Source organism: Anarrhichthys ocellatus, unplaced genomic scaffold (genome assembly GCF_004355925.1).
Source record: "Anarrhichthys ocellatus isolate YVR2014 unplaced genomic scaffold, GSC_Weel_1.0 scaffold25, whole genome shotgun sequence".
Classification (NCBI taxonomy): Eukaryota; Metazoa; Chordata; class Actinopteri; order Perciformes; family Anarhichadidae; genus Anarrhichthys; species Anarrhichthys ocellatus.
In genome coordinates this window covers 1,537,426-1,565,097 of record NW_022280055.1, presented here as the reverse complement: position 1 = coordinate 1,565,097, position 27,672 = coordinate 1,537,426, and the positions used below count along the sequence as shown (strand labels likewise).

Below are 27,672 nucleotides of genomic sequence, written 5' to 3'. Positions count from 1 at the left end.
CATTTTGCCGCATTGATGGAAATCTCAACACGCCAAGCAGGAAGCAGGAAGATAAGAAACCATTAAATGTGTAGGTCTTCTTTTCAAATGTTCTTCAGGTTAGTCAGTCAAGTGGTCTTTTCTTGAAAAACTTTGAAAAAACCCTCAAAAATGATAACTTTACATCATCTTTAGCGTAAAAAACAACAACCAAACAGCTAACAACAGACCTGAGAGTAATTCATGTTACATTTTGCTGGAGGTTGGTGAAACTAAGGGTTACAGCTCTGCAATAAGAAGAGCAGACACTCGGTGGCACAACAAAACTGTTGTTATTAAATAAAGCTGTCACATTAAATCATTGTCAAGCAGCAGGAGGAACAATCCCAACGAGGTCAAGGTTAATGATATGGTTCAGGATTAACATCACATTTTGTTCCCATAGTAACCAAGCACATATGACTCACAGGTACATCCTCAACCAAAGACGCAACAACATCCCTCACAATCCTGTTAACACATGTGAGTATTGGTATCGATTACTCGTGCTGACGACAAACGGTGTGCTGGTACATTCACAAACGTGAACGTTTTCCTACAAAGCTGTTCAAAATGATCCATTTTTTATTTATTTTTAGTATTATTTGTTGAATATTATTTTATATTATTATTCTTTCTTTTGTGACTGGTGTATTATTGGTCTTTTCTCTTTGTGAACAAATGTAATTCAATATGAAAATAAAACCAACAACACTACGAGTCCAGTTTTCTGTATTTAAATATTTCGGTTTAAGATCATTTTACTACTTACTGTAAAATGAAATTGTGTTACTCCCACTGGGGAAATCAGGTTGTCCTTTCTTTTCATTTCTGGGCCAACAAATCCCTGTTTTGATAAGTTCAGCTCCAACAAGAGTTGCTATCATGTAGCTGCTGTGTGTAAATCTACATGTTTGTTTTTCCTTTACAGATCAAATGTCTCTTCATGGCCACGGCAGCATCAGTCAGTCGTTCAACTACAGCCAGATAACACATTCCTAGGGGAAGGAGTGTGTGTCCATCTGTCTGTCTGCTTGTCACTGTGTATGGACATGTCAGTGTTTGTGCCTGTGTGTGTGTGTGTGTGTGTGTTCGTGCGTGTGTGAGGGACTAAGAGACATCCTGCTCGTCGTCTGTCTGTCTTTGTCTGGAGTGTGTGTTCTCTCTCCGACATATCCCAGCATCCTCCTCATCTATAATAAAACATAAGATGATAATACAAAACCCACAGCTCTATGTGTGTGTGTGTGTGCGTGTGTGTGTGTGTGTATATTTAGTTTGATACTAACTGACAGCTTAAGCCTGAGGCAATGTGTACACTGGGGAATGACAATGTGTGTGTGCAGAATGATGCACATGAGCAGGTGGGCATGTATATGTGTGTGTGTGTGTGTGTGTGTGTGTGTGTGTGTGTGTGTGTGTGTGTGTGTGTGTGTGTCTCTACAGTATACTTAAATGTGTATGTAAATTGTTTGGGTGTTTGGGTGAAGCCAGGGTGCAAGTCTTTTCACCTGCAGTTCCTCTGATGGCCACTAGATGGTGGTTCCGAGGAAATAGTATTGGTGAAGTGATTTCTAACTTCACTATTAAAAATAATACAGTCAATATGTATTATTTTACATGAGACATCGTGGTTTCAGTGAACTATAAATTCTTCTCTGATTTGTGTTTTGGGCATAAACTGATATTGAGGGTTGGGTGGTGTCCCATTTCTAAGCTTCTGCAGGATATCCACGCCGGTTAGCGATTGTTTTGCTGCCCTTGCTATTAGTGATCTAAAGACATCACTACATTTTCCAGTAAATGTAATGATGATGAATTGGGTTGACGGCTTTATGAGTTAAAGGGAAATTACAGTGAATAATATGTAGAGTACAATCACAATACAGGCAATACTGCTGTAAATTCATACATTCTGCACATTTTGGTATTATCTTTTGACATTCTGTAAACATCAAAAGTGATAAAGCTTTTTCGTGAAAGTTTTTAAATTTGCTGCCCTCAAAACTTGATGTCTGGTACTTCCCTGGAAAAAGAGACGTTTTTGTCATTTTTTCCATCAGAGTACATCAGTTCTGTGTGATTTTGAGCACTGATTGAAACCAAATGATCACCAGACGAACAAGTGTCGTAATCAACTCATTGATCATCTTACCAGGCAGTGTGCGGTGAGCTCGTGGCATTCAGACGCGTGTCCATGGCAATGACAAGCTTCACACACACCATTGTACAGATTCCCGTTAACCCTCCGAAACCCGGGAATACACGTCTGTAACACACACACACACACACACACACACACACACACACACACACACACAGACAGACAGTTAGAAACAGAGTCTTTAAGCTACTGTGGCGCGTTTACCCTGTGATCCTCTGATTAGCACCTTGTATGTGTATGTGTGTGTGTGTGTGGGGGGTTGTGTGTGCATTATTTGTGTTACACCGTGAATGCTTCTGTGTGTGGTTATGTCTGTTCGTATGCTTGAGTTTGAAAACCCAATGTGTGTATGAGTGTTTGTGCGTCAGTCAAGATTCGAACAACAGTAAGTCAGCTGCATTCTGAAACCAAACACTGGTTTGACGTTCAGCTTTGCTTAAGAGCCTTTCAAAGAGAACTGTGGATGATCCTCTAATCAATGATGTAATACTTAATGTAACACATTTAGGAATCAGGTATACTGAAGTCAAAATATAATAAATCATACTGATGTTGCTCATTTGCTTAAAATCTCATGTATTTCTCACAGGTTTTTATTCCTAAAAACAAATTTCCCTATTGGATTGAAAATGAACTTGCAAAGACTTAAGATGTGCTTGAGATATACAGTATTTAGCTTATGTTATACCTCATACCATTGCATTATTGTTATACTATTAATACTGTCTTGCAAACATGAAAACAGTACTTTTTCATCACTTACAGACACTGTGATTGTTGAGTTTAATTTGAAAAGTATAAATAAGTATAAAGAAACTATAAATAAATCCATTTGATCTAATCTGTAAAAGAAAGTGGTTTATTTTCTATTGATTATTGTAGAGTACGGTTTGAAGTCGCAGATGGTGTGTGTCTGTGTTTACCTCACAGGAAGTTCCAGCATATCCAGGAGGACAAGAGCAGCTCTCTACAGCTGATGCTTTCCTCTCTCCTCTGGCAGAGGGATTAGCTACCTGCATTGAGAATGAGTGGAGTCTACACACACACACACACACACACACACACACACACACACACACACACATAAGTAGTTATATAGTTGTATAGTTAAACATGTGCCTTCACTTACCACTAAAGGCTATTTGGCTGATTCGGCTTTTAGAACTTTTATGAGCAGAGTTCATTCTCTCATGCAGAATTTCCTCCAAGACAACAGTTAGATTCACCAATTAAACTGCCACCTTTATGTTTTGGTTACATAAGGTTAAAGTAGGGTTATTCACAGGCTAAAAGAAAGAGCTGCCTGAGAGACTCAACTCTGGGCAAGTTGTTTTTGTTTCATGAAGCGAAAAACAATATTTCATTTCTAAAGCTGGTGAGAGTTTATATTTCTTGCTACGTATCAATACTTAACATGTTAAGTTTTGGAGCATTGTGTAATGGCTGTGTAAAGTGTAAAGCGTGTGAGTGTAAGTGTGTGTTTCTACCTGTACACAGCGCTGGGTTCTGTGCTATAAGAGGCCCGCACCATCACTCTGGTCACGCTGGTCAACACAGACAGAAAATCCCTCCGGCTAATCGGCTGTGCGCTCTCTGAAACCAGGAAATTCTCTGGAAGGAGAGCGATGCGATTGGTGCTTGGCGAGGACGGGTACACTGGCTGGCCAAACCGTCTGTCAATAATCTTGATCCCGCCTCCCTGGAAGAGAAAGAAGAAAACATTTTGTATTAACTTTTTTTGTTGAAGTTTACTTTTAATTCCATAAATCTAGACAGTGGCTATCCTCCACAACATGAACACAGTATGAGAAAAAGAGCATAGGCGTGAGCTGCAGTTTCTATTGACATTTAGAATGGACTGAATTCAAAGTGAATTGAGAGGCCTGGTACCTGACTATCTCTTGTTGAGAACAGATCAATGGTATATAGCGGCTAACGCAGAGTGACAACTACTGATGGAGAGAGAGAGAGAGAGAACTTACCATACCAATGAACCATTAAATAAAAACTAGCTGAAAGAGAGGAGATGGGAGAAGATATAGAGAGACAGGGAGCAGCAGGGCCGAGATGCAGAGATAGGTACGCAAAGAAAGAAAGAAGGAAAGAAAGAAAGAAAGAAAGAAAGAAAGAAAGGGACAAAGAAAAGATGCAGATTGACAACAAAAAAAAGACAAAGTCACCTCAGAGGAAATGGTTTCTTGTGCATCTTGTGCTACTGGCATAAGAACATACATGGGCATTTAAATAGAATTTGGACATAAAATAAAGTTTTCATCTGTTTTTTTAAGGCAAAATAAGAAACTTCAGATGCAGTACATTTGTTGTTATTGCTGTCATGAAAGGCTTGGTATTTACATCTTTTTTTTTTTTAACTCTGCAGATGGAGGGCTGATAGAGTAGGCTGTATTGAGACAAAGACATTGCAATCAACAAAGCCGTACGGACAAACAAAGACAGAGAGATTATTGTCTATTCAGATCCCACATACTTGCAACCAAGGCTTCACAAAACCACGCACACAAAGCAATATCACAACTTGTTGCAGATATGCAGAGAATAAACAGTGGGGGGGAAGAAAGAAACGAAAAAGGCTGAAGAGAGACAGCGAAGTGAGAGAAAGCGGGTTGACAATGTGTAGGTGGTTGATTATCATCATCATTTGGAGAGGCTTTTTGTTGACAGGGACGACACTTGTCCTCCTCTCCTCCCAGTCTGCCGATCTGACTGACACTTCTCTAAATAACACAAGTTCATTGGTCTGTGACTATCCATCTCACAGTTTTCTTTCTTTCCTTTTTCCCTTCTGTTCATCTACTTCCCTTCCTTCTACACTTCTTTCCACTCTGTTGATTTCATTGTTTTTTTTCTTCCTCTGCTTCTTTCCTTCTTCCTTCCTCCCTCTTCTCTCTTCATTCTTTCTTCCTTGACATGTATCTTTCTTCCTCCTTACTTTAGTCTTTCCTTTCTCTTTCTTTCTCCTTACCCTTGCTCCTTCTGTCTTTCCTTGTTTCATGCTGTCTTCCTCATGTCTCTCTGTTTCATCTTGTCCTTTCTCCTTCCTTACACATTTGCTTCCATCTTACCTTTCCTTCTTCCCATTCTATCTTCCTTTGTTTCTGCATATACAGTATGTGTGCATTGCTGTGGCACGTGCACACATGAAAGTCGTATTATATATGTTTTGCATTTGTGTCCATATTTAACCTAAAATCACATCTCTACAGAATACTTATTTATCTGTTAATTATTTTGCAGTCGGTGCATTAGAAGTGGATTCCCACATGTTATTGCAGCTCATTACAGATTTTTTTCAAACTATTCTAATTAAAACTTCCTCTTCTTTAACATGCCATTGGTAGAAAGACGCACACACACACACACACACACACACACACACACACGCACGCAATGTTGTTTAGTGATGTAGGAGATATAAACAGTTAACTAATAGTGTTGCTGCTTTGCTTATTGCTGCCATACATCATATTGCAACCTGCTCATTATAAAGAGAGGGGAAGAGAGACTCTATCTGCATCTTTTATTGCCATGTTCAGCATTTATCTGCCAGCTGCACTGTAGCTGCCTGCGTGTGTGTGTGTGTGTGTCTGCTTTTAACAGCTTGTATTTGCTGCTTCATTTAGTGGTCTTCACTGGTGCAAAAGTCAATGGCTTAGGGAAAAGATAAATAATGCTGCTGACACAAATACATAAACACAGAGATTCACACTTGTGTTCATGTGGGTTTCCTCTGGTTGACCGAGGTGCTGCCCAGAGAACTGAAACTTATCCCAGGTCTCTACACTGCCCACTGTTCCTCAGGAATCTCTGATATTTACAGACTGGACTTAGCAAAGCACAACTTTACAAATCAGAACCTATTTCACACACATACTGTATAAAATAGTACATACGGGTAGATGTATTGTTAGAAAGTTCTTCATTTGTGTTTAACATATATAAGCATGCCAATGCTCTATGATGTCTTGGTCTTTGTGCATCTTTGAAAACTTACCTCAATGACTAGGTCAGGTTGTGAGGTCACTCTTATGGCCATTTGTTCTTGTTGGTCAGTCGTATAAGACACAGTGTAGACCAAACTCCCTCCATAGGCTGAAAGCTGAAGACAGACAGAAACAGAGGTTAGATTAGTAAATTCATGTTATTTGCAGAATCAAAAACATAACCTAAACATACATAATAGGAGAATTACGGCAAATTATTGACGCGTCGAAAGATGCCACAAGGGACAATTTGAGGATGGTAAACGGTACAATATCGTTTAACAGTAGCACACATAGAGAATAGTCAAAAATGTCAGTAATGTTAGTTACACAGCAATATCTCCTTCACTAGTCACCAGAAGCTACTGGTCAAGGACGCAGCACTGCTGTACCAAATACTATAACAGAAACACAAAACCACAACAACTGCTTTTACAAAAAATAAAAGTATATTTGTATACAAATAAAAGTATATTTGTATACAAATAAAAGTATATTTGAAAATGTTTCAAAAGTAGGGAGAACAAGAATATGCTACAATCGTTGTTGTCTCGTGTGTTTCGGTGCAGTGTTTCTGTCGAGTCTACAGAATGAGCTTTCGCCGGAGAAGTGCTGCCTCGGCATGATCCTGAAATTTATTATTCTGCTCCAACCTGAACAGTAATGGGTGGGAGAGCGAGATAATAATACCACCATAAAAACACAGAGAGGGGGACATTGAGGAAGAGGGGGAGAGAGAGAGATGAAGAGATAGAGCCTGAGACAGACAGAGAGAGAGAGAGAGAGGGAGAGAGAGAGAGAGAGAGAAAGAGAGAGAGGGAGTAAGAGGTGAGCTTAATGCCTCTATAAACCTCTTCCATTCTACATCATTACTCTCGGTCCTTAAACCGAGAGGAGGAATCACCCATTTCACAGCTGACTGAAAATACACACACACACGCACACCATAGCAGGCGTGGAGGTGTACTTGGTTTGGACATTTTATTGACTAACACTTATTTTTCATCTAACCCCATTTGCTGATTTGGTCTCCAGAAGACAGTAAAATCGTGGTTTAAACCAACACTACGCAGCCTGCACATATCTGACACTTGTGCTGCTCGACCTCCTTCACCATTAGCTCCTCTGCATTCACACACACTGAACTCAGCATCCACACGAAGGGTGAGCCTCCTATACTAAACATAACTGTGTGTAGGTTTGTATAGATTGGTTCCACTGCAACACAACAGCGGCGTGATGAATGCAAGAGTCACCAAAGAAGACGATGTATTAGAGATATATATTACAAGACATCATTTTGAAGAAGAAATAGGGTTTTGTTCTTCTTTCTTATTCGTTATACATCTCATGACCACTAAGATGTGTCCGGTCAGGCTGAGAAGTGGTGGTTTAGGGCTGTAAGTGCTTAAGAGAGCTGATTTGCATGTTTTGTTCTTGTTTGTATTTTTTACTGTTGTTCTGTTCAGTAACCAACCAGCGGCAAAAGAATTATGAAGTAGAAGAAAAGGCTTCTCTCTGGTGTGATCTCAAGAACACTTTTAACTGATGGAACTTGTGCTACTTTTGTGGAAGAGTCTCTTTCGCACAGCCGAATTTAGCAATTGACTTTCTTTGAAATCTTTCGACATTTCTCAGAAAACTCATTTCAGTGACGCCATCCACTCAACCTGGACAATAATAAAAGCTTTAGTCGTGGCAACCTAACGACCCATCTCTACCTTGGGGGATAGGAAATAAAAGAAATACAACACAAGAACGAGAAAAGACCAACAGAATAGCACAGCAAGAGAGGGGAATTATGGGGAGTAGAAACGAAGGAACAATAAACACTCAGCCACAAAGCTACAATAGATTTGTCAGATCCCCCTGAGAGCTCCATAAGCGTGTTATTAACTCTATCAGTGGGCAGCATGACGCAATCAGGGCATAGTCCTCTGTTAAAACCCTAATCAAGAACCTGACACAATCTTCATTTAAGAACATTTTTGTCATGGCCATGGGTATATCAGTTCATACAAGTCATTCAGATGAATATGTGGGGGCAAGAAAAGCAAAATAATCCCATATCACAACAGTAATATTTACTGAAGAAAAGAAATGTGAAAAAAATCAACTAAATCGATTGATTGAATGGGAAACATGTGCTTTAGTGGTCCTGCTGCAGTGTTGTTTTTTTGTATGCTGCAATGTAAATTTTCAGTTTCCTGCACCGTTTATTAGTACGAGTGGATAGAAAGTGGACACACACAGAGGAGGCGAGATGGAGAGACTGGAAATAAGAGAATTGAAAAGAAGGGAAGGAGGCAGACAGAAAAGAGGAGATAAAAGTAAAGAAAGATAGAAGCAGGACAGGAGACTATAGGTTCAAATAAAAGGGGAGGACAGGATAGGGGGGTGGAATCGAGCGGAGTTAAAGTTATGAGATTTAATTTGCTGCCTATGCTAAGGAGTGGGTTTGCCATGGAGCGAGAAGAGGTGTAAAAATGAGTCACTATCGACCTCTGTCCTCCTCCAGGTTCCCACCAGAGTCCTGATGTAATATGACTTTTCCAAAACTGTAAATAACCAAGTCAGAGCATCTGAATCAACTACAAGTGTTAGTCAGTCCTGATTTTAATACTATTGTTATTCCAAAACTGTAACATTTCTGCTACAGTTTGACTTTCTGCAGATAACATCATTTTTTCTTCCTGTGAACCATAGTGTATCTCACCGGAGTCTGAGTGACTGATTTTTTGGGGGGTAAATACACTTTTACAACACGTCACACACAATCACGGTTAGGTAGCTGACATTACTGACCGGCTTCACGGGGTCTAAGCTGACAACACCGTGGAAATCTTAACACAGTGACAGAACAGTAACTCTAATCAGTAATGTTACCACTGTCACAATAGAACAAATTAACAAATTAGACAAAAGTAGCTGCTCTGGAGCCTCCAATCATCCAGCCTGGTCATCATGGAATTGTACATGTTGAAATTTCCATTTTTTATTCCTTGGAATTTTCAAGGACTTCTCATCAACGGTTGCTTAAGTTGAGTCTCACGATTTATGGATGGGAATTCCTTAAATTGCTCAGAAAAAGAAGAAAAAAAACTTTGGAGATGAACAAGAAAAGGTTCAGTCCTCGTCGGAAGTTATGGCAACACTTAAAAGTAAAAGCTATTAGTGTGCGACTTTCTTTTGTGCCTGCCACCTGCTAGTTTCTTCAGAGAAATGTGTTTGCCCATCTGCAATTGTACGCCTGCTTGCTGTCAGTTTTTGGAGTACAAAAGCAACCAACGCTCTCTTCAGGAGATTGGGCAGAGAGAGAGAGAGACAGAGAGAGGGACAAAGGAAATCATCCTTCAGGAAATGAAAACCAGATTGTCACAAAGGCTTCAGAAAACAAACTGCCCTCAAAATGACACACACAAACACACGCGTGCAGGCGTGCAGACAAACACAGGAACACACACAAAAAAAAAGCGAAACAAAGACTTATGCACAGAGAAACTTAGAGATATAAACGCACACACACACACATCTAGGTGGCCTTTATGATGCCTGTGGTTGTGTGCAATTGGTATCGGGAGTTTTCACTCTATTTATTTACCGGTTACACACACAGACACACACACACACACACACACACACACACACACACACACACACACACGTGCACACAGACTGTTGTTGTTCCTAGCAGTAGGTCAGATTGGCTCCAGATGGACCAATAGAATGTGGAATGCTCAACAACATACGACCCAACTGACCTTCAGTGTGTGTGCGGGATATATGTTGGCAAAAAGAAAAGAAAGTCCTTGTCGGAAAAAGTAACAAGATCCAGTCTAGAGCGTGTCTTGTTTGGTTCTATATCTTCGAGCAGAGCCTCTGTGAAGAATGGCTTTGGTGTGAGTGTGCTGCTTCACGCCTTTTGGTGGGAGATAGGCGCGGTATAACCTTGAGGCAAATTGTGCTTTCAGATTTTCTCCTGGTGTAAAGAGACACTGTGTCCATGAGGTTGTTCGCTATCCATGGCATCCATTGTAATGTCTGAATGGCTTGTTAAATCACACAGAGATTCCACAATGCTGCCGTAAAGAAGAACCGCCAGCTTTTGTTTTCCACATTGAACCAAACAAGAGCAGTGACATTTAACACAACATTCCGCCTCTGGACCTTTCATATTGAACAGCAAGGTGGAATAACAATAGCAACAGCCCTGAATAGGCTATGCGATTTCTGATTTCTTTGTTTGTTTTTTTACATATGTTGACTTGGTATTCCTCTGCAGTTTCCCCAGGCTGGGAGAATGTTTTGGCAGCTGCGGTATGGTCCTGCTTGCACACGGTAGAGGTTGAAGTACTTGCTTTGGACCCTAGAACAACCCAGAGCCAGGGGGTCCTCTTTAGTTGTTTGCAGTGTGTTTGGTTGGGGGTCAGTCAGGAGGTATGAACCCTGAGTGGGTGCCGGCGGATAGAAATGAGGCTGATCAGTTGTCGGCGGGACGCTCTGCATGGGGTTTGCCTTCAGATGAAGGTTTGGGGTGACAGGCGGTCACTTGATGAGGTCTTTTCAGTTTAGTGCTTTAAGAGGATCAGAGGGGCAAGAAGTGAAGGGCTGATGGGGTTTTTGATTAGGCCCAGAGACACATGGGCACATACATACAGTTGTGCACATGCATCCATTTCCCCCTCATGTACTTATTGGTGAGGTTTGACGATGATTTGATGAGGATTTAATAAAGCCACTTTGGTTCAGGTCACTGTCTGCATTTTTACGTACGTATGGTTCAAAAGAAGAAGGAAGCAACATAGTTGAATTTTGAGGCAGTTATGTGCAGGACTATGAAATGATAATCATGCCTGCTGGTGGCAGAGGGAAGGTTAGCTGGAATGAAACTCTGGACGCACGTCACATCCAGGAAGATGACTAAGAGCAGCTCCCTCATTTGCTTCCAGTGTCCAAGAGCCGATCAATTATTATTCTGCACTCCCACGGCTCGCTGGCTCTTGAAAGTCAACTCCAGCATCTTGCTGTGCATCAGACTTTAAGTGACAAACAATGGCAAAATGACACCCTGTATTCAATACAGTCGGTGCAGATCCACCTCTGAGGCTAAGATTAGACATCCTGCTAATCGTGTGACGGTAAACACAAAACCACAAGTCTCTATCAGCCTCCACACACTGCCAGGTTGGACTTTTTGGAAATGAAACGAATTGCTTTACAGCACAATGTAAGCTTTATGGCACAAACCCATCTACTCCACACACTTATTGACAGTTATTAAGAGCTGTTAACAACGGTCATATTCCCGAGAAAAAACAGAAGAATGCAACAATTTTTACAAAAAAAAATGACATTAATTCTGTTTTTGTGATGAAAGCATCAGTGAATCACAATTGCAATGATCATATATGTTGTATTACTGGAAGTGAAAACCAGGTGTAATTATTTCTTTTCTTTTTCCTAAGCCCCAGGATTGCTGTGTGGAGCTGTGCGACACACTTTCCAGGAACTGAAATGTGTGACACCAAATTATTTGGTTGGTGAAAACTGGAACAAATCCACTGTGATTGATGTAAAAGGCACTTTTTCAGCCATGTAAGTGAAGAAAAAAAAAGAAGACGGAGGGAGGGAGAAGAAAGTGAGGAAACGGGAGGGGAAATCCATCTCATGCAATCAAGACCAGATTAGGAGTGGCACTATACACAAACTCCTCTACACACATGTTCTCTCTCATAAGTCAAAGCTCAGCTGCTTGGTGAAAGCTGATGTTCCTCTCGTGTATTTGGCAAAAAAATTTTTCCACTGAAGTATTTTACAGAAACACTTTCAAGACTTCCGATTTAATCAATCACGACTTTGAGGTGTCAACCTCCATAACCAAGGTGAAACCAGGACATTTTTCGAAAAACACTATTCAGCCTCAAGTTTACACCTGTAGCAGGTTCTCCTTGTGAAGGACAAAATAGAAGACAAGACCAGAAAAGTGAAAAATGGTGAGAGAAAGTGGGGGAAGGCGGAGGCAGAGTTAGAGAAGGAGTGAGGATTAAATGTAACACAAGCTGAGCTGTGTGTGTTTGTGTGCGTCTGTCAAGCCTCAACATATTTTGAGACTTCTTTCATCAGCTGTCGGGAGAGGATGTGTCTCCTCTTTCGATGTTCATCCATCATCCCCTTTATCTCCCTGCTTCAACCTCCCTGTCCGCTCGCTTTCACTCCCTCCTTGTCACTCTTTCTCCAAATGATGAGCATTTCTTGTTTTTGAGCATTGTATCTGACTCTGAGTCTGTTGGTGAATCTGGGTACAAGATGTATACAAGGAGGTTAGGTCGTGACTGCTTTTGAAAGCTGACAAAGTTGCTGATAGGCAATAGTTTATTTGGATATTTAACATTTGAAAAAAAAGTTTAAATACACAGCATTTTTTCTCAGAAATATCTTGTCAGAGTGGTTTCTACACAACAACATTTGGACCATCAATGTTTCACCATTTGTGCTGCAACAGTTTCATAATGAACTGAAAATATTTTTACACATCTCAACGGGTGAGGTCAGCACAGTCTGGCCGGGGGTTTCGCTCGGCTGGTCAAGGACGGCAGCTTTGTGTGGGAGGATCCCCCTCGTGGGACCATCTACCCGCCGTTGGTCCTCGCCAGGCACATTTCCGCCGGGACCAGCTCTAGTTCGGCTTGGAAAAGCCCGGGCTGAAGGTGGCTTGAGGCTCCGGCACCCCTCTCTCAGGCTGCTTCTAGGGGGTGGTGGACTTGGACTTAAGAGTTCACTGCGCATTCTCTCCCAACGCATTCTCACTCAACCCAACTCAACGAGTTGGGTTCCTGCGGGGAGAGTCTTGTTTACCATACTTTGTGGTTGTGACTATTTTTTGTCATCACCATTCATATCTATACACCCAATGTGATGATGATTTAATTGTTTACTCGACCACAATATTGTTTACAGAAGCACAACGTTCTTAATAGATATAAGATAAGAGCTGATTTAAATGTGACTGATTGAGTTTGGAGCCAGTTAAAAGTCTACTCCCAAAAGCCAACAGTCTTAAAGTAAAAGAGTCACCAAAATAGTTTGAAAACAAGTTTTAAACACCCAGCGCATTTCATAAAAATAACACTACACTCTCATAGTTGCTACATCATGAGTTTATATTTGGCTCTTCACGCTGATCCCTACTCATCTGCACTCCGCTGCCAAGTAAACCAGAAAATATTCTTCTAGCAGAGCATGCTTTAAAAATAGCAATGGCAATCCTTGGGAATGAGCAGTCCCTTATTACCTACACAGGCAATAAAAGACCCAATGAGCATCAGTGGAGCATGCTTCTGGACCAATGAGCGTCCACAGAGCGCACTAATGGGCCAATGAGCATCTTTGGCATTAATCGTACAGGAGGTCATGCGCGAGAATCAAGAACGTTATCACACACATTCATATTCTTATATACACACTATACACTATACACACTAACACGACAGACCACACTGTGTGTGTGTGTGTGTGTGTGTGTGTGTGTGTGTGTGTGTGTGTGTGTGTGTGAACAAGTCGCATAGTCAAATCACATGGAGCATCTATCTCTATAACACGATCAGAGATTGAAGCAAAGAATCGCTTTTTCATACAATACTCGCACACTGCTCCTAGCAATCTCACACACAAACATGCATGCGCACATACACAAACGCACACACACACTTACACACACACGCACAAACACAGAGTGGTAATTTGTTTGTTTCCCATGTTTGGAGGCATTCGGTTCTGCTCCGCTGTCCCTAATGCCTCCAAAACACATCATTATCTGACTTATTTAGGCCTGGGAGTGTGTGTGACGGTTTGTGTGTATGTGTTTGACTGAGAATTTGTGTTTCTGTTTGTGTGTGTGTGTGTGTGTGTGTGTGTGTGTGTGTGTGCGTGTGTGCGCCAAGAGAAAAACAGTTGATTATCGAGTTCAACAGGCGAAACACTGTTTACCCTGAGAGACACAAAGCAAGCGAGGGAGATACGGAAAAGAAGAGAGAAGAAAGCTTGGGGGAAGTAGAGGGAGATGATTTAGGAACAGGGAGGTGAAAAATGGGAGTCCTGGAGAGACGGAGTGAGAGTTAGAGAAGCAGACCAATGAAAAGAAGCAGGGATGGTTAGAGGGAGGGTGGGGGGGGGGGGAGGGAGGGATCAGACAAAGAAGTGAGATGACAAGCTAGGCCTGCAGGGTGCAAAGTAATGAAATTCTGTGGTATATTCCTCTAAGCCATGACACCCAGACAAACATCACAGTCAGTCTGTTGTTGTAGTGGGGCAACAACTCGACTTCAGAAACATGGACTGCAGCTATTTGCCAGCTGGAGTGATAAAGTCTAATCATGGCCACGGAAAACCGCAGAGCAAATTCAAACGGTCGACATTAGCAGGAGCAGATACGGAGAAGCAGGGCTGGGAGGGAGGGAGGGGAACATATCAGGAGGATACTTTCTCACCAGTATCACAAACAGAGCGGTTTACTTTCAGATCTTAATATGGATCTGTATATATATATATATTCAAGCCTGTCGTAATGGTGTAGCGTTTTCATATTTGTGGCAACGCGGTCGTAAGAATTAAATGGTAGGAAGTGCCAATGTCGCGATGTGAGCCGGTAAGCAGAAAAATACTCAGTCAGATAACACATTATTAATGTAATCAGATTGTAATAACGCAGAACATAACTGCTCAACTGATTTACTATTGTGACCTTGTGCAGTCTGACTGTTGGTGCAACACCTTTGGAATAATAATGAAAACTGCAAAAAAGGTTTCATTCTCATCATATAAGGTCCAAAGCAGTCGCAAATAAATTGCCCTGTACTGTAACATATTGAGTAATTAGGATTTCTTTTAGTATGGCACCTTATTGTACACTAGACACAATATATTCAAATCATACTTTCTATAGGATGACAGTGATGTCATCTACATGGAATGAAATTTTTATACAATCCCGTACAAAGTGTCTGAAAATAGGCTGTGTTAGTGAGGTGTTACACAACTGTGTCGTTATCTTTCAAACATCGCTATGTGTAGGGGTGAAGAATACATTTAAATTTGATCGTGATATGGCTCATTTGTTGCAATATTTGACTGACTTCTATGCATGCATTTGTTTTTAATAGTAGTAATACTGTTAAATACCCTGGTAGTGGTAGAAGTTGTTGTAACCTCACCAAGTACAGCAATAATCACAGGAGTAATTAACTGAGTTAATTTGCTTTGTCTCATCATATTCCCGCGTTCCCGAGGAAAATTTACACATGAAAAACTGTGAGAATAAAATGAAGGCAATCAAAATAAAAGTCCATCCTTGATTACTGTGCCTTGAACTCATACAATTACAAACTGTCGAGTACAGTACAACTGCTAAATATCCACTGAATGTGAGGTGAAGTGAAGAAGGATAGACGCCTTGCTCAATGGGAAACGTTTTTGTAACCGTGAAAGCATTATTGTCTCAAAGCAAATATTTAAGCCATTTCCATATTCCGTTTTGGAGAGAATCTTGGTATGATTTAATTTGAGAGTATATGAACAGTATGTGTACTGTACATGCGTGCGTATCTGCATCTAACCTTGTTTCCCAGGTATAGACCAGGCGCGTTCCAGTAGTAGGCGGAGCCAAGATCATTCACAACGTCCGAGTGTCGGACGCTGAGATACGGAGGTGTCTGTCTGTGAACGGACCACACTCTTCCTCCTGTTTCTCCCAGCAGGTGCCAGCCGGTCAGAGTGGTCTCCTACAAGACAAGATTCAGAAAGAAGTAAAGATTTACCTTCAGCTCCGTCGACTGAGAAAACAACCACTTTCATTCATTCCCTGTTGCAGAAAAGTGTCAGCTTCAACGACGGAGTTAGCTTTCAACTTGTTATGGTAGGTTTTCAGCAACACCGCTGTCCCTCACTTACACTGAAAGTGAGTCAGGTAGAGACGTAAAATATAGTTATCAAGGATACAATTTATTTGAATGTTGGAAACAATTTCAGTGAGATTTTTGTAAAGTATTTTCAGAGAGTTTCAAACAGAACTGACCGTCGTGCTTGAATTTAGATTAATGCTTGTTGAGCACAGAAGCTGTGTTCACTGTCGGCAGATTTAACAGTGAACACATTGACGCGAGTTAGTCAAGTTCAATGTGGATAGAATTTAAAACCTGACAAGCTTTACTCATAATGCTCAACTGGTGTTCATGCTTTGCTGCTGCCTATGACAAAGTACTGGCTGTTCAAATAGATGTGTCGCTCTTCCATCTGCAGTTCTCCAGTACCAGTGTTTCCAGAATCATCCAGAATCACCATCTATATATATATATATAAACAGTATATAAACCTAAACTTGAATTCACCTTATTTGTTAAGCTCCACAAATCTAAACTGACTGTATCAAATATGAGTAATACTCACATCTGTAACAGTGTTTTGTTAAGATTGTGCCAGAATAGCTTTTTCATTCTTAAAATACTTCATTTTGGGAGAGTTTAAGGTCCCAATCGCTCAAAATGAAAGGTTATGTTAAGAAAAAGGTCATAATTTGTTCAGAGGTTTTGTACAAAAGTCACATTTTAGCCAGGAAGTCGTGCAACTGACACCTAGAAAGAGTTTTCTTTCTCAAATCATGAAGGAGTGTGTGAGTGTGAGTGTGTGTGTGTGTGAATGAGAGACAGCCAGACACACATCTGTCGTTGCAATTAACCTGACCTTGGCTTCCCCTTTTGAACGAACACACACACACACACACACACACACACACACACACACACACACACACTATCGGTGTCTAAATCAGAGCTGTCATCCTGTCAACGTCTCCTCTCCCCTCCTCTCCCACCCCGCCTGTCAGTCAAAAACTGTTTTCCTCTTTTCACCTCTCTCCTCCTCCTTGCCTCTTGTCTTGTCTCCACCCTTCGTCTTACCAGTCTTGTCATCCCTCCTTCTCTTTTTTCTTCTCTCACCTCTTTCCGACCCATTTTCACCCTTTTCTCTCACTTCCACCGTATTCAATCCACACCCATGTTTATTTGGTAAAGATTTGTCTTAGCTTTTAAACCTAATACCCTATCGCTACTCACTACTGCCTTTAAAGTTTGCTGTTCAAAAAACTCTGTGACAGATTTTTTTATTTTTTTTATTTTGTGTCTTGTGTCAGATGTTTTCTGCACCTGGAGGATATTTATCAAACTGGTGCACCAGTGTGGAAGAGCAGTTTTCCTGTCAACTGAGAAACTTCTTTTTGGTAATCAGTGAAGTGATTCTCTTCCCTTTATGCATATGTATGTACACAAGCATATACAGTAATTGCAATTAAATCTTCATTATGCTGGGTTAAGTTTCCTGCAATTTCTTTAAATCTCAACAGTGGATACTAACTAAACAAAACGTTGGCACAGTGTATTCAAGAAACATACTATTATCGTCAACTAAAAGCCATGCCGCTTTTGTGGAGGAGTTTATTTTCCAGTACAGGATGGTTATGTTTGGTAGTACGGTGCAGAACAGCGACAGTAAAAGTTGTCCAGCTCTCGATGGGTTGACAAGGTCAACACTGCGAGGACCATTCCATATTGGTTAAAGAAGCTATTCACATCCAGTGGGCCTCAGAGCACCACCTAATGTGCAGAGGAGATACTGCCAAAGAGTAAGATGAAATTAAAAATAGAAATAAAAATGTAATTTATTTCTCTATATAAATGTGCACAAGAATTCACGTGAATAAAACACTTCATATTAAAATTAATAATCTCAAGGACCAGTTTGAATATCACCGCGCCGATCACATCACATCATCAGGGACAAACTGTTAGCCAGCTTATAAGGCATGCGCCAACACTGTGCCAGTAAACGTTTTGTTTAACAATCAGAAGTGGGTCACAAAATGTAGAGAGCCCATTGGTTAAAGGCAAAAATGAATTGTAAAATTCGTTCATGACCGTAAGGGTAATAAGCACATCACAACAAGTGTGCATTATAATGTGCATCATGTACATATTATTCACTGGTAACTCTTTCAGGATAACAATTCTGTGGTGGATAGGAAGTGATGCAATTAAAATTTCTAGCATCAAATGTGGTTTGTTTGGATAAAAAGAGGAATAACTAGGTTGTTAGCTGAAAGCAAAAAATAGACGATGTGATGTTTACATCATCTTCATGGATTGAAATATACTTTGATTCACAATAAAAACTTTTGTGGCAATGTTTATATGTAAAGCCCAGATAAAGAGACATGTGTGTGTGCGTGTGTGTGTGTGCATAACATAGCCTACAATGTGATATGTCCACGTGGAGGCAGAGCACTGACTGGAAACGCCCATACAGGAGCACTTTTCGCAGCCACGTCGATTGTCACCTTGGAGGTTATAGAATCCCAGTTTACAGCGGTCACAGTTTTCTCCTTCCACGTTTTCCTGCAGGAGAAAAAACCAGGAAGAGACACCGAGAGGACAAAGAGGCAGCGGTTTATGAGCTGCCCTCAAATTGGGGTTATGAGCACAAAGCATGTTATTGCAGTGTTAATGTGGTGAAAATAATGATGACAGGGCTAGAAAGGTTAGCACATTAAAGTGTGTGAGTGCGTGTACCTTGCACACGCAGGGTGTTACGCATGGGTCATCGTTGGTGCTTCCTTCCACACTGCAGTTACAGCGCTGGCAGGACGGGAAGCCCATATAACCAACTGCACACCTGGAGACAAATGAGTTTAATAACAATATTAAAGATGAAGGCGATGAGTATTAAAGAGGCCTTCCTGTCACCAGAAGGTCACAGGTCGACGCTCCTAACAACCCCTGTGTGCATCCCGGGTCAGACCCTGAACCATTCGTTTGTAGCAAACACCTCGCACCACGGGTGACATGCATGTACGTACAATCTCAGAGGAAATATGTTGAATTAAAGAAACAGCTCTCTAATTAGGAGAGAAAGTGAGCTGAAGCAAAGTCTATTAAAAGGCATTTTAAGAAGTGATTTTCAAGAAGACGCTCGTGCAGCTGGTCTGATCTGAGTGCAGGTCATTAAAAAGTATGGGGGGAAAGTTGTATAATTAGATTAGATTAAACCTGAATGAGACCCACAGGGAAGTTGAGTCATTGCAGTGGGGGAAAAAAGATACTACAAACAAGCAATTATAGCAATAAGAGATAATGATAATACAATGAGTAATTTAAGATGAAGCACCTTGTTGACAGATTTACAGGTCGGACAAAAAAGCTCTTCCTATTGTTGTTTGTGTTCTTTTTGATTCACAGGTTAGGATTTTAACCTCAAGTTTGGAAAAACAAGACTTCTCTTGATGATATCAGGCTTTGTTCAGGCCCATTAGAAATAAAAGCATGTAAAATATCAAAGAAATAATATCCAAGTTGCAAATCAACAAAGCAAAAGAAACTGTTTGGCATTTATACCGAGTCCATTTATTCAGCGACATCTTTACATCGCGTAAGGTACAAAACCAAGTGTGTGTGTGTGATAGATAACAAATATCATCAAAGATCTTAATGGAAACTTTCTGGCAATTTCCAAACACTGATTGGAACAGACATCTGTTCACCTGTCACAATATATCTGTTTCTTTTTCTATACGTGTGTATGTGTGCGTGTGTTTCTCTCACCTGTCACATCGCAGACCTCCAAAACCCTCCTTGCACCGGCATGACCCCGCTGGCAGAACTGTCGATCAAACACACACAAAACACACACACACACACACACACACACACATATTTTTTAAAACAACAGCGCCAGTGAAACAGAATGGGTATCTCTTTGAAGTGGCTGCACCTAAAATAGCTCCTCATTCTAGACATAAAAACATTAAAAACACAAAGAGGAGTAAAATTATCTCTAATATAAATAGTTGTTCTGTTCTGCCAAAGACAGTTTTCAATAACAGAAGCTTCTGTGCACACAGCTGAACTTGACAAACCCCAACCCCATAGGAAATCAGGCAGGACTGAATCGATGAAACGTTGGAGTTACTGAAGTTGAGGTTATTTATAAAATGAATTAAAACATGTAACATGTGCTTGCATTCACTGAAAGCCTCTGTACGTGTCTGCTATTTCAAAATGAACGCGACTGATACACATACGGACAGACAGAAAGATTAAAAAGGTGTATTTGCATACTGGGCGTAGCCGTGCTTGAATCTGCGACACACGATTGGCTGATGGAACCGTGTGAGTCACATGTGCAGGGGATGCAGGGGTTCTCCTCCTCAGCGCTCACCTGGCCGGGGGAATAAAACAATCATTCTTGCACGCACTCACTTAATCATAACGAATCACAGGTGCGTGCAGATGTGACGTACCCCAGCGGGTCTGTAGAACCCATCGACGCATGTCTGACAGTTGATTCCAGCTGTGTTGTCGCCGCAGCCAATACAGACTCCGCCGCCACTGTTTTGACCTTGGCTGTTCAGGCTGAGTGACAGATCTGCTACTGTCTGATTAAAGTAGCACTCCTCTGCCTTACCGTGGCAGTTACACTCTGGAAACACACACACACACACACACAAAGAGTTGACACTGTAATTGATAGGATTGTTGAGTCCTGCCCCTCCCTCTCTATCAAAATACTTAAAAGAGGACAACTGGCGGGTTTGAAAGGCATGTTTTGGTTTTTTTGGTTTTATTGCCAAAATTACACCACTTATCATAACATGTGGAGACCTTATTTGTTCCAATATTGTTAACACTTAATTAAGGGCACTTGGGGAAATATATTGATTCCATTTTTTTCTGTTTTTGTAAATAAATGATGAAATAAATTCAACTAGCATTTTCTTCCTTCATTTTTTATGATTTATGGTATTATTGTATAACTGTTATACTGAACAAAGGACATTTTTGAGTTCTCTCTACTTCTCACTATAACTGTGCTGTTTCCATAGAGGTGCAGGACTTCTATATTGACGCCACAGTAAGTAAAATGTGACAGGAGCAAAAAAAATAAATGGACACTGCTTGGGTTTCCGAGGTTTAATCGATTTACTTCTTCAAAACAGGAGTTTAGAAAACATCAAAGCCGGTTACACTAAGGTTCAAACACTGACCATGAGCAGCATATCACCTCAACAGTCCAGAGAGAAAAATGAGGGTCTTTGCTTGTCCTCAGCATTTCCCACAGCATGGTTGTGAGTTGGGAGCCTAGCATTAGCCCTGTCTCCTACTCACTGAGCATACCGTCTACATTTCCCATATAAAAGCAAGGTGTTGTTCTACAAAGTCATTGTGGAAACAATTTTAAAAAGTGTTACAAAACAAGGACCGCAGGGTGGCCAGTTTGAGTAGCAGATCCATCAATAGGAAGGGTCATCAGATCCAAGGCTTGTGACACTATGAGGAGGGATTTTGCATCTCTGGAAAGTTACAGCATGATGTCAGTTCTGTTTGGTGCAATAACAAGTGGTGGAAATAATATGTTCAAATGCCTCTTTTTATCTCCAGAACATTTCAGGGCCCTTCTCCAGGTCTGATCTCAGACTTGGCACTGCTGACTTGTAAAGCTGTGCACTGCTGCTGCTGGGCTTCCCCCTATGCCTGACTTCAGTTCGGGGTTGTCCATTTCCCGCATTAGATCACTTTTTACAATGATTGTCAAGCATGGGCTGAATGGGCTGAATCTGCCACGGTTGGTTCCTTTACTATTGTAGTCTTGTTGTGTCAGGGTCAAGGCAGAAGCAATTGTTATCAGGCCATGACAACTACAGAGCCTGTTATTTCCAACAGACCTGTGTAAAATAAAATGAAGATTACATGTTGTAAGCCTAGTTTTATGATGACAGGTGGAAGCCTCTAACCTCGTCGCTCTGCTGCTACATAGTTGATGAAGGTTAATGGATGCAAAGGTGACTTTTGATGGCTCTGTACAGTCTTATGGCTCCTTCACAGTTCAATACTGTAAGGCCAGAGCTCGTATTCACTGTAGGAGGATTGTGGTAATACATTATCACAATCGTGGTGTGTGGGTACATGTGCTACATTACAATGAACGTAGAGTGGGCGCTTACAGTACCAACAGAACTCTGGAGGAACATTTCCAAGTCAGAACGATGGTTTCCGGCTAAGTAGGAATTATGGGTAGTGGTGTGTAAGTTAAGTGTGTAGTCGGTCGTTGTGTGTTTCTCTTACTCTCACAGACATGTCGGGTGAGGAAGGTTCCTGCCATCCAGGACTGTTGGTGGTAACCAGGGCAACAACGATCACAGCTCTCCCCGCATGTGTTGTGTTCACATTCACAGCTAAACTTCTACACACACACAGACACACACACACACACATAAATGCATGAAAAAAAGTTTCACAGATTTGTCAATTAAACAGACATGAGCAACTGTGGTTAAATAAACGGGTCGTCTGCTAGCTGGAACGTGCTAACAAACTGAGTCATCGTCAAATTGGAATTCCAGTGTAGCCACAATCTGTCAGATGTCTGGAGAAGGAAACATATCTACGTCTCAAAATGTTGGACCTTATTCGCTTGATTTTAATTGAGATCAATCCATACAAGGGCGAAGGCATTCATACAGGATGTAGCAGACAGAGACTTCCTCGTGTGCTTTGTCGATTTCCGTTGTACACAATATGAAAATCAACTGAAAATAATAATACAATTAGATACTTTAACTAATAACCTTTCTGTATTTAACATACATCCCATATTAGATATGGAAAATATACATATTTAACATCCGAGGACTACGGAACCCAGTCGGCACTCATTGTATGATAAATATGTAGGTAACATGTAGGTTACCAACCAGGTCTCTTTAAATCTTGGGTAGGTGACAGCAAGTAAGATAGAGTTTTAAAACTTATCCAACCAAAAAACACTTAGCCCAGTGTTGCCAACTCTTATCCAAGGAAAGTACAGCTATCAGTTTGACTGCTTAATGCTAGTGTTTTTTATTTTTTATTTAGCAATGAAAACAACTCCTTCAAAGACTGTATTTATTCAAGTTTCTCGCCCAAACATTTTTTTTACAAGATAACATTTGAACACATGATATATGTTATAATTTACCTTTTACCCAATACTTTACCGAGTAGAGCTTGAGTGCATCACCATGCAAGTCAATGCAATCTCTCTTAATGTTAGTTGTGAAAATGGAGGGCTGCAAAGCGGTAATTATCAATATGCATGACCTATTGAAAGCCAATCAAACAACAACGGATTCACAGGAGAGCCAACGTCAATGAAAGAACTCGGTTCACTTTCCAGATTGTCAAGTCGGTAGCAAATGAGTTCACTATAACTCTCGCAGGAGAGAAATTAATTCAAAACTAAACATGTTTCAGGAAATTTGCCAACTTCAAGGTTCAGTAATTCAATTTAGGACTTTCTGTAAATTGGTTGATGTGAACAGGGTGCCAGATTTAACTGAGAGGAGAGCAGTAGTACAATACCACAGCGAGAGCCAAGTTTGGATTTGTTGGCACGATGTAATTTGCCCCTTTTATCTGAGACACAACGCTAGAGCTCTGGCTTCGGGCTGTCTTTGTACTGAGCATGCATCTGAACAAATGTTCTGTAGACGATCATCAACAAATCATCTCACAGGTCTCCACCTTTTCTGCTTCCTGAACGTCTGCCCGGGTCTTTGCTGCATAGATGGACATGAACTTGTATCAAAGTAAAGGAGCTAAATGTCTTTTGGGAACAGAGCGGTAGAGGAAATCTCTACAAAATTGTAGCTCTGATATATAACAGACTAATTACGTGTAGAAAAGCATTTAAAAGTAAGTGATCTAAAATTAAAACTACATTATTCTGCTTACATTTGAACCCTAAAACCAAACATATGTTCTCAAGCAGTGTTTTAAAGATGTTGTCCTTTTAATCACTTTTTAAGGAAGCTACCAATTTTAGTACATGTCTTTACAGCAAGAATACAAAGTTAAAGAGAATTGAAACTTGCTTAACCCAGAAATTCGAGTGACCTAATCCTGGATGTTTAAGCATGAAAACACTGTTAAATCAATACGATTCAACATTTGGTATTTGGTATTTTTTACCAGCAAGTTGGAAATCTCATTTCTTGCAACGTTTTTTGCAGAAAAATCTTCATAATTGGTTTGTCTTTTAGTTAATTTCAAATACACCTTCAATATGGCCTGTAGATATGTAAAGGAATATAAAAGAAAAAGAAACTGGAGCTCTCTACACATCAGTGACATAACTTATTGTCAATGACATCATCACCAAAGGACCAGACACCAGTGTCACATCTGAGTAAGTATTCGTGGTTCAGCCTCAGGACATGTAAAGGACACAACACCCTGTGTGTGTGTGTGTGTGTGTGTGGTGAGCGAGACGGAGAAATATCAGGTGTCTGGTATCAAACACTCCACTGTTTGAAGTGACACGTGAGACAACGGTTCACTGTGTCACCTGTGTCCCCTGCAGACAGTCAGCCAGACACTCACGCACACACACACACACACACACACACAGAAAGTTTGATACAGGGCGGTAGATAAAAAGCTGGTGCCCAAGGGCGGTCTTTGCCCCTGTTCAACAGTATGGAGGAGCTCCATTACCTTGGCAGTATTGTTAAGTGGACTCTGTATTTCTCAGTCCACTACTGAGAGGTACAGAGAGTTAAGTATTTTACCTTTGTATGAGTGTTGAGTGGACAAGCTTTGGCGTGGCCGTAACAGATACACATCCCTCCAATTGAGATGTCCTTAATGGAGTAGTAGTACTGAAAAGAGAGGGAGGATGACAACACATTATAATGAGTAAGACAGCGTTAAATAGCATATTAGCGGTTCAAGCGTCAGAATTACAAGACAGTGCTCTCTCATATCAGTGGTGATTACACTTGAAAAAGGATATCCTGGGAGGAGCTGGGAATTGACCCGCTCAACCTCCAGAACTACAGATCATCGTCACAGGAGTTATACGCCTAAATAAACAATAGATGATGACAAATTAAGAACGATAGTAATACATTTTATTTCAATTTGTATCTAAATAGTTAAAGTTTTAGTAAGTCGCTGCTAAGACTTAGTATCTTGTAACATTGAGTCAAATGTATGATTAAGTATCTGATGAATTATGACTTAGTCAATCAAACGTATGCGATGGCATAGACCTATTCATTATTAGGCTTGGTAATACATGCAAATATTAGACTTGGTTTATTGTTGTTATGACTTAAGTCATTCATTAAAACATTACTTTGACATAAAGTTACAGAACCTTTTAAGACTGAGGTCTTTAAATTGTGACACGCCTCATTTTGTCCTGGACCTATTTGTAATTTTACCTGGCAAATATTTATAATTTCCAAAATAACAACAAAAAAAATGGAGCCTCACCCGTCTCGTCACGATGAGATCGATATCTTTCGGACCGTGGAGTGCCAGAGTCATGAGGTCGGCGTTCAGTGTTCTGATTCGCTGAAACACCAGCCTGATGTAGCGGGCAGAGGTGAAGTTCAGCAGGGTCGGGGATGGGTCGGCTGCACTGGGCCGGCCATTGATCAAAGACGTGTGGATCTGCAGACAGACAGACAGACAGACAGATGGGTAAGTACTGACAAGTAAAAGCAGAGATAAACTGAGACAAACATTAAAAGGTGCTTTTAGTTTTTCAGTGGCAGATGGTGGAGGAGGAGTGAGAAACTTCCTCAGTGAAGCCAGAGAAGCAACATATAAAATGCAGATCGGATGGAGGAGAAGGATGAGTAGCAACCTCTTTGTAACAGGAAGCGTTGTCTATGACACATTTGTTCTGAAATTCAAAAAAGACTTATAAATAGCCTTCAACCATGATCTTATTTGTTGGAATGCACATTTAATTATCTAGTTATATAACTGAAGTTCATAAACATGCTTAAAGAAACACCTTTGATGAAAGATTTTCAACGTGGCTGAGGTGATAGAGAAGAATATGTGTGTTTCTGTGGTGCCAAAAAGATAACAGTTTATAGCTGGACCAAAATAATCAACAGATAAAGCCTGCAGCCTCATGACAAGCTGCTTCCTGACACTCCAGACCAGCCATAGGCTAATCTCTTTAAACAGATTCTGCATTCATGCGCAACGGGACAAGATGTTGGTATCGGTTGTGGTTTCTGTTTGTAGTCCGAGTGGTATTAACCAATCACATTTGAGCAGACTTTGGTTGAATGCAGGTAAACGGTCCATGTGGAGAGCAAAATAGGCGGAACAGATTGGCCGAAATGCAATCTCAGAACCAATCGCCTATTGTCTAACAAGCCTTATTTTGGTTAACAATGAGCTTGTATAATCTGATCGAACACGTCATCTCTCAACTCCAGCCTTGCATCGTAAGCTACTATTCAGATTGTAAGCAATGAGCAGCGCGCGGAACCGAAAGTCTTGGCCTGGATATCTGCTGGCTACACCCGAACCCCAAAAATATAGTCCATTGCCCTCACAGACGTCAGTCCTCAGACTTATCGCTGATGGGTTCTGAGATTGGTGATTGGCTACCTGGAACAAACCTTCTGCTCAGGTAAACATAGAGTGAACAAGACTGATAAAGCATTTAAAATAATACACAACAACAAAGAATACATTTCAGATTCCTCTTTTACTGCAGGCACACACAATGTATCTATGGCCACACATGCAAACTCTCATTAGTGGACTAACTGTAACAAAGTGGCATTTACTGCAGAGCAGTTTTACCCTTTCTTCCACAATGTGACAGCCCTCACTCAATCACTGTTTAGAGGAGCTGATCGTGCACACCTGGGCACTCTCTCCTTTCCTTTTGTAAAGGATGGTCCAGTGTACCCTGTGCTAAAGAAGTTAAGAAAGGAATGGAAGGATTTGACCAGTTCTATCATGGCTGCCACTTAGATACTTCTGGGTCATTTCACTCAGTTAGGAACCTTCTTTAAGAAAAAAACGATTTAACCCTGATTTCACTTATTGAGCAGGTGATCTGCACAAACATCCGAAACAGAGGAAAACAAAGGTCTGACCCCTCCACAGATCCTAATGTTACAATACAACGTAAACAATCGTGCTAATGGACAGCAACGTGTCCCGATATGAAAAAATAACCAATGAGGCAGTTAAAGATTACCATCATGCAAAACTAGGCTTCTGCTTTTCTGCATCAGGGCGCCTCATACAGTAACATGGACAACTGGTAGACATTTTAATTTGGTCAAACAAAGAAACTGACATTTTGGATTTGAATTGCCTTGCTCTGCCTTTAAATTATGTAGAAGAATACGCACAAATTTATATTCGGCATCACCAATAATCAACGGGCAGCCAGTGTGAGGTCCTGTCTGCCTGCCTGCCTGTCCATCTGTCTGTCTCACTAATGTGGCCAAAAGCAACATTTGTGATCTGCAAAAAAGTCTTACAGAGTGGGCTGACCGTGTGTGAGAGTGTGTGTGTGTGTGTGTGTGTGTGTGTGTGTGTGTGTGTGTGTGTGTGTGTGTGTAAAGGGGGAACACTTGATGGGTGC

At 40.9% G+C, this 27,672-nt stretch overlaps 1 protein-coding gene across 1 annotated transcript in view; it reads right to left on the bottom strand.

Annotated features, from left to right (window-relative positions):
• Window positions 1–27,672, bottom strand: part of lama2 (laminin, alpha 2) — a 147,484-nt gene that overhangs the window by 79,685 nt on the left and 40,127 nt on the right. The window contains exons 6-18 of the mRNA XM_031861416.1: window positions 25,539–25,718; window positions 24,830–24,919; window positions 22,347–22,464; window positions 20,525–20,703; window positions 20,343–20,442; window positions 19,827–19,884; window positions 18,798–18,900; window positions 18,483–18,623; window positions 15,795–15,959; window positions 6,195–6,299; window positions 3,670–3,881; window positions 3,106–3,217; window positions 2,174–2,287 (exon numbers count right to left, since the gene is read on the bottom strand). Coding sequence (XP_031717276.1) covers window positions 2,174–2,287; window positions 3,106–3,217; window positions 3,670–3,881; window positions 6,195–6,299; window positions 15,795–15,959; window positions 18,483–18,623; window positions 18,798–18,900; window positions 19,827–19,884; window positions 20,343–20,442; window positions 20,525–20,703; window positions 22,347–22,464; window positions 24,830–24,919; window positions 25,539–25,718 — 1,677 coding nt within the window. The remainder of the gene's footprint in view (window positions 1–2,173; window positions 2,288–3,105; window positions 3,218–3,669; window positions 3,882–6,194; window positions 6,300–15,794; window positions 15,960–18,482; window positions 18,624–18,797; window positions 18,901–19,826; window positions 19,885–20,342; window positions 20,443–20,524; window positions 20,704–22,346; window positions 22,465–24,829; window positions 24,920–25,538; window positions 25,719–27,672) is intronic.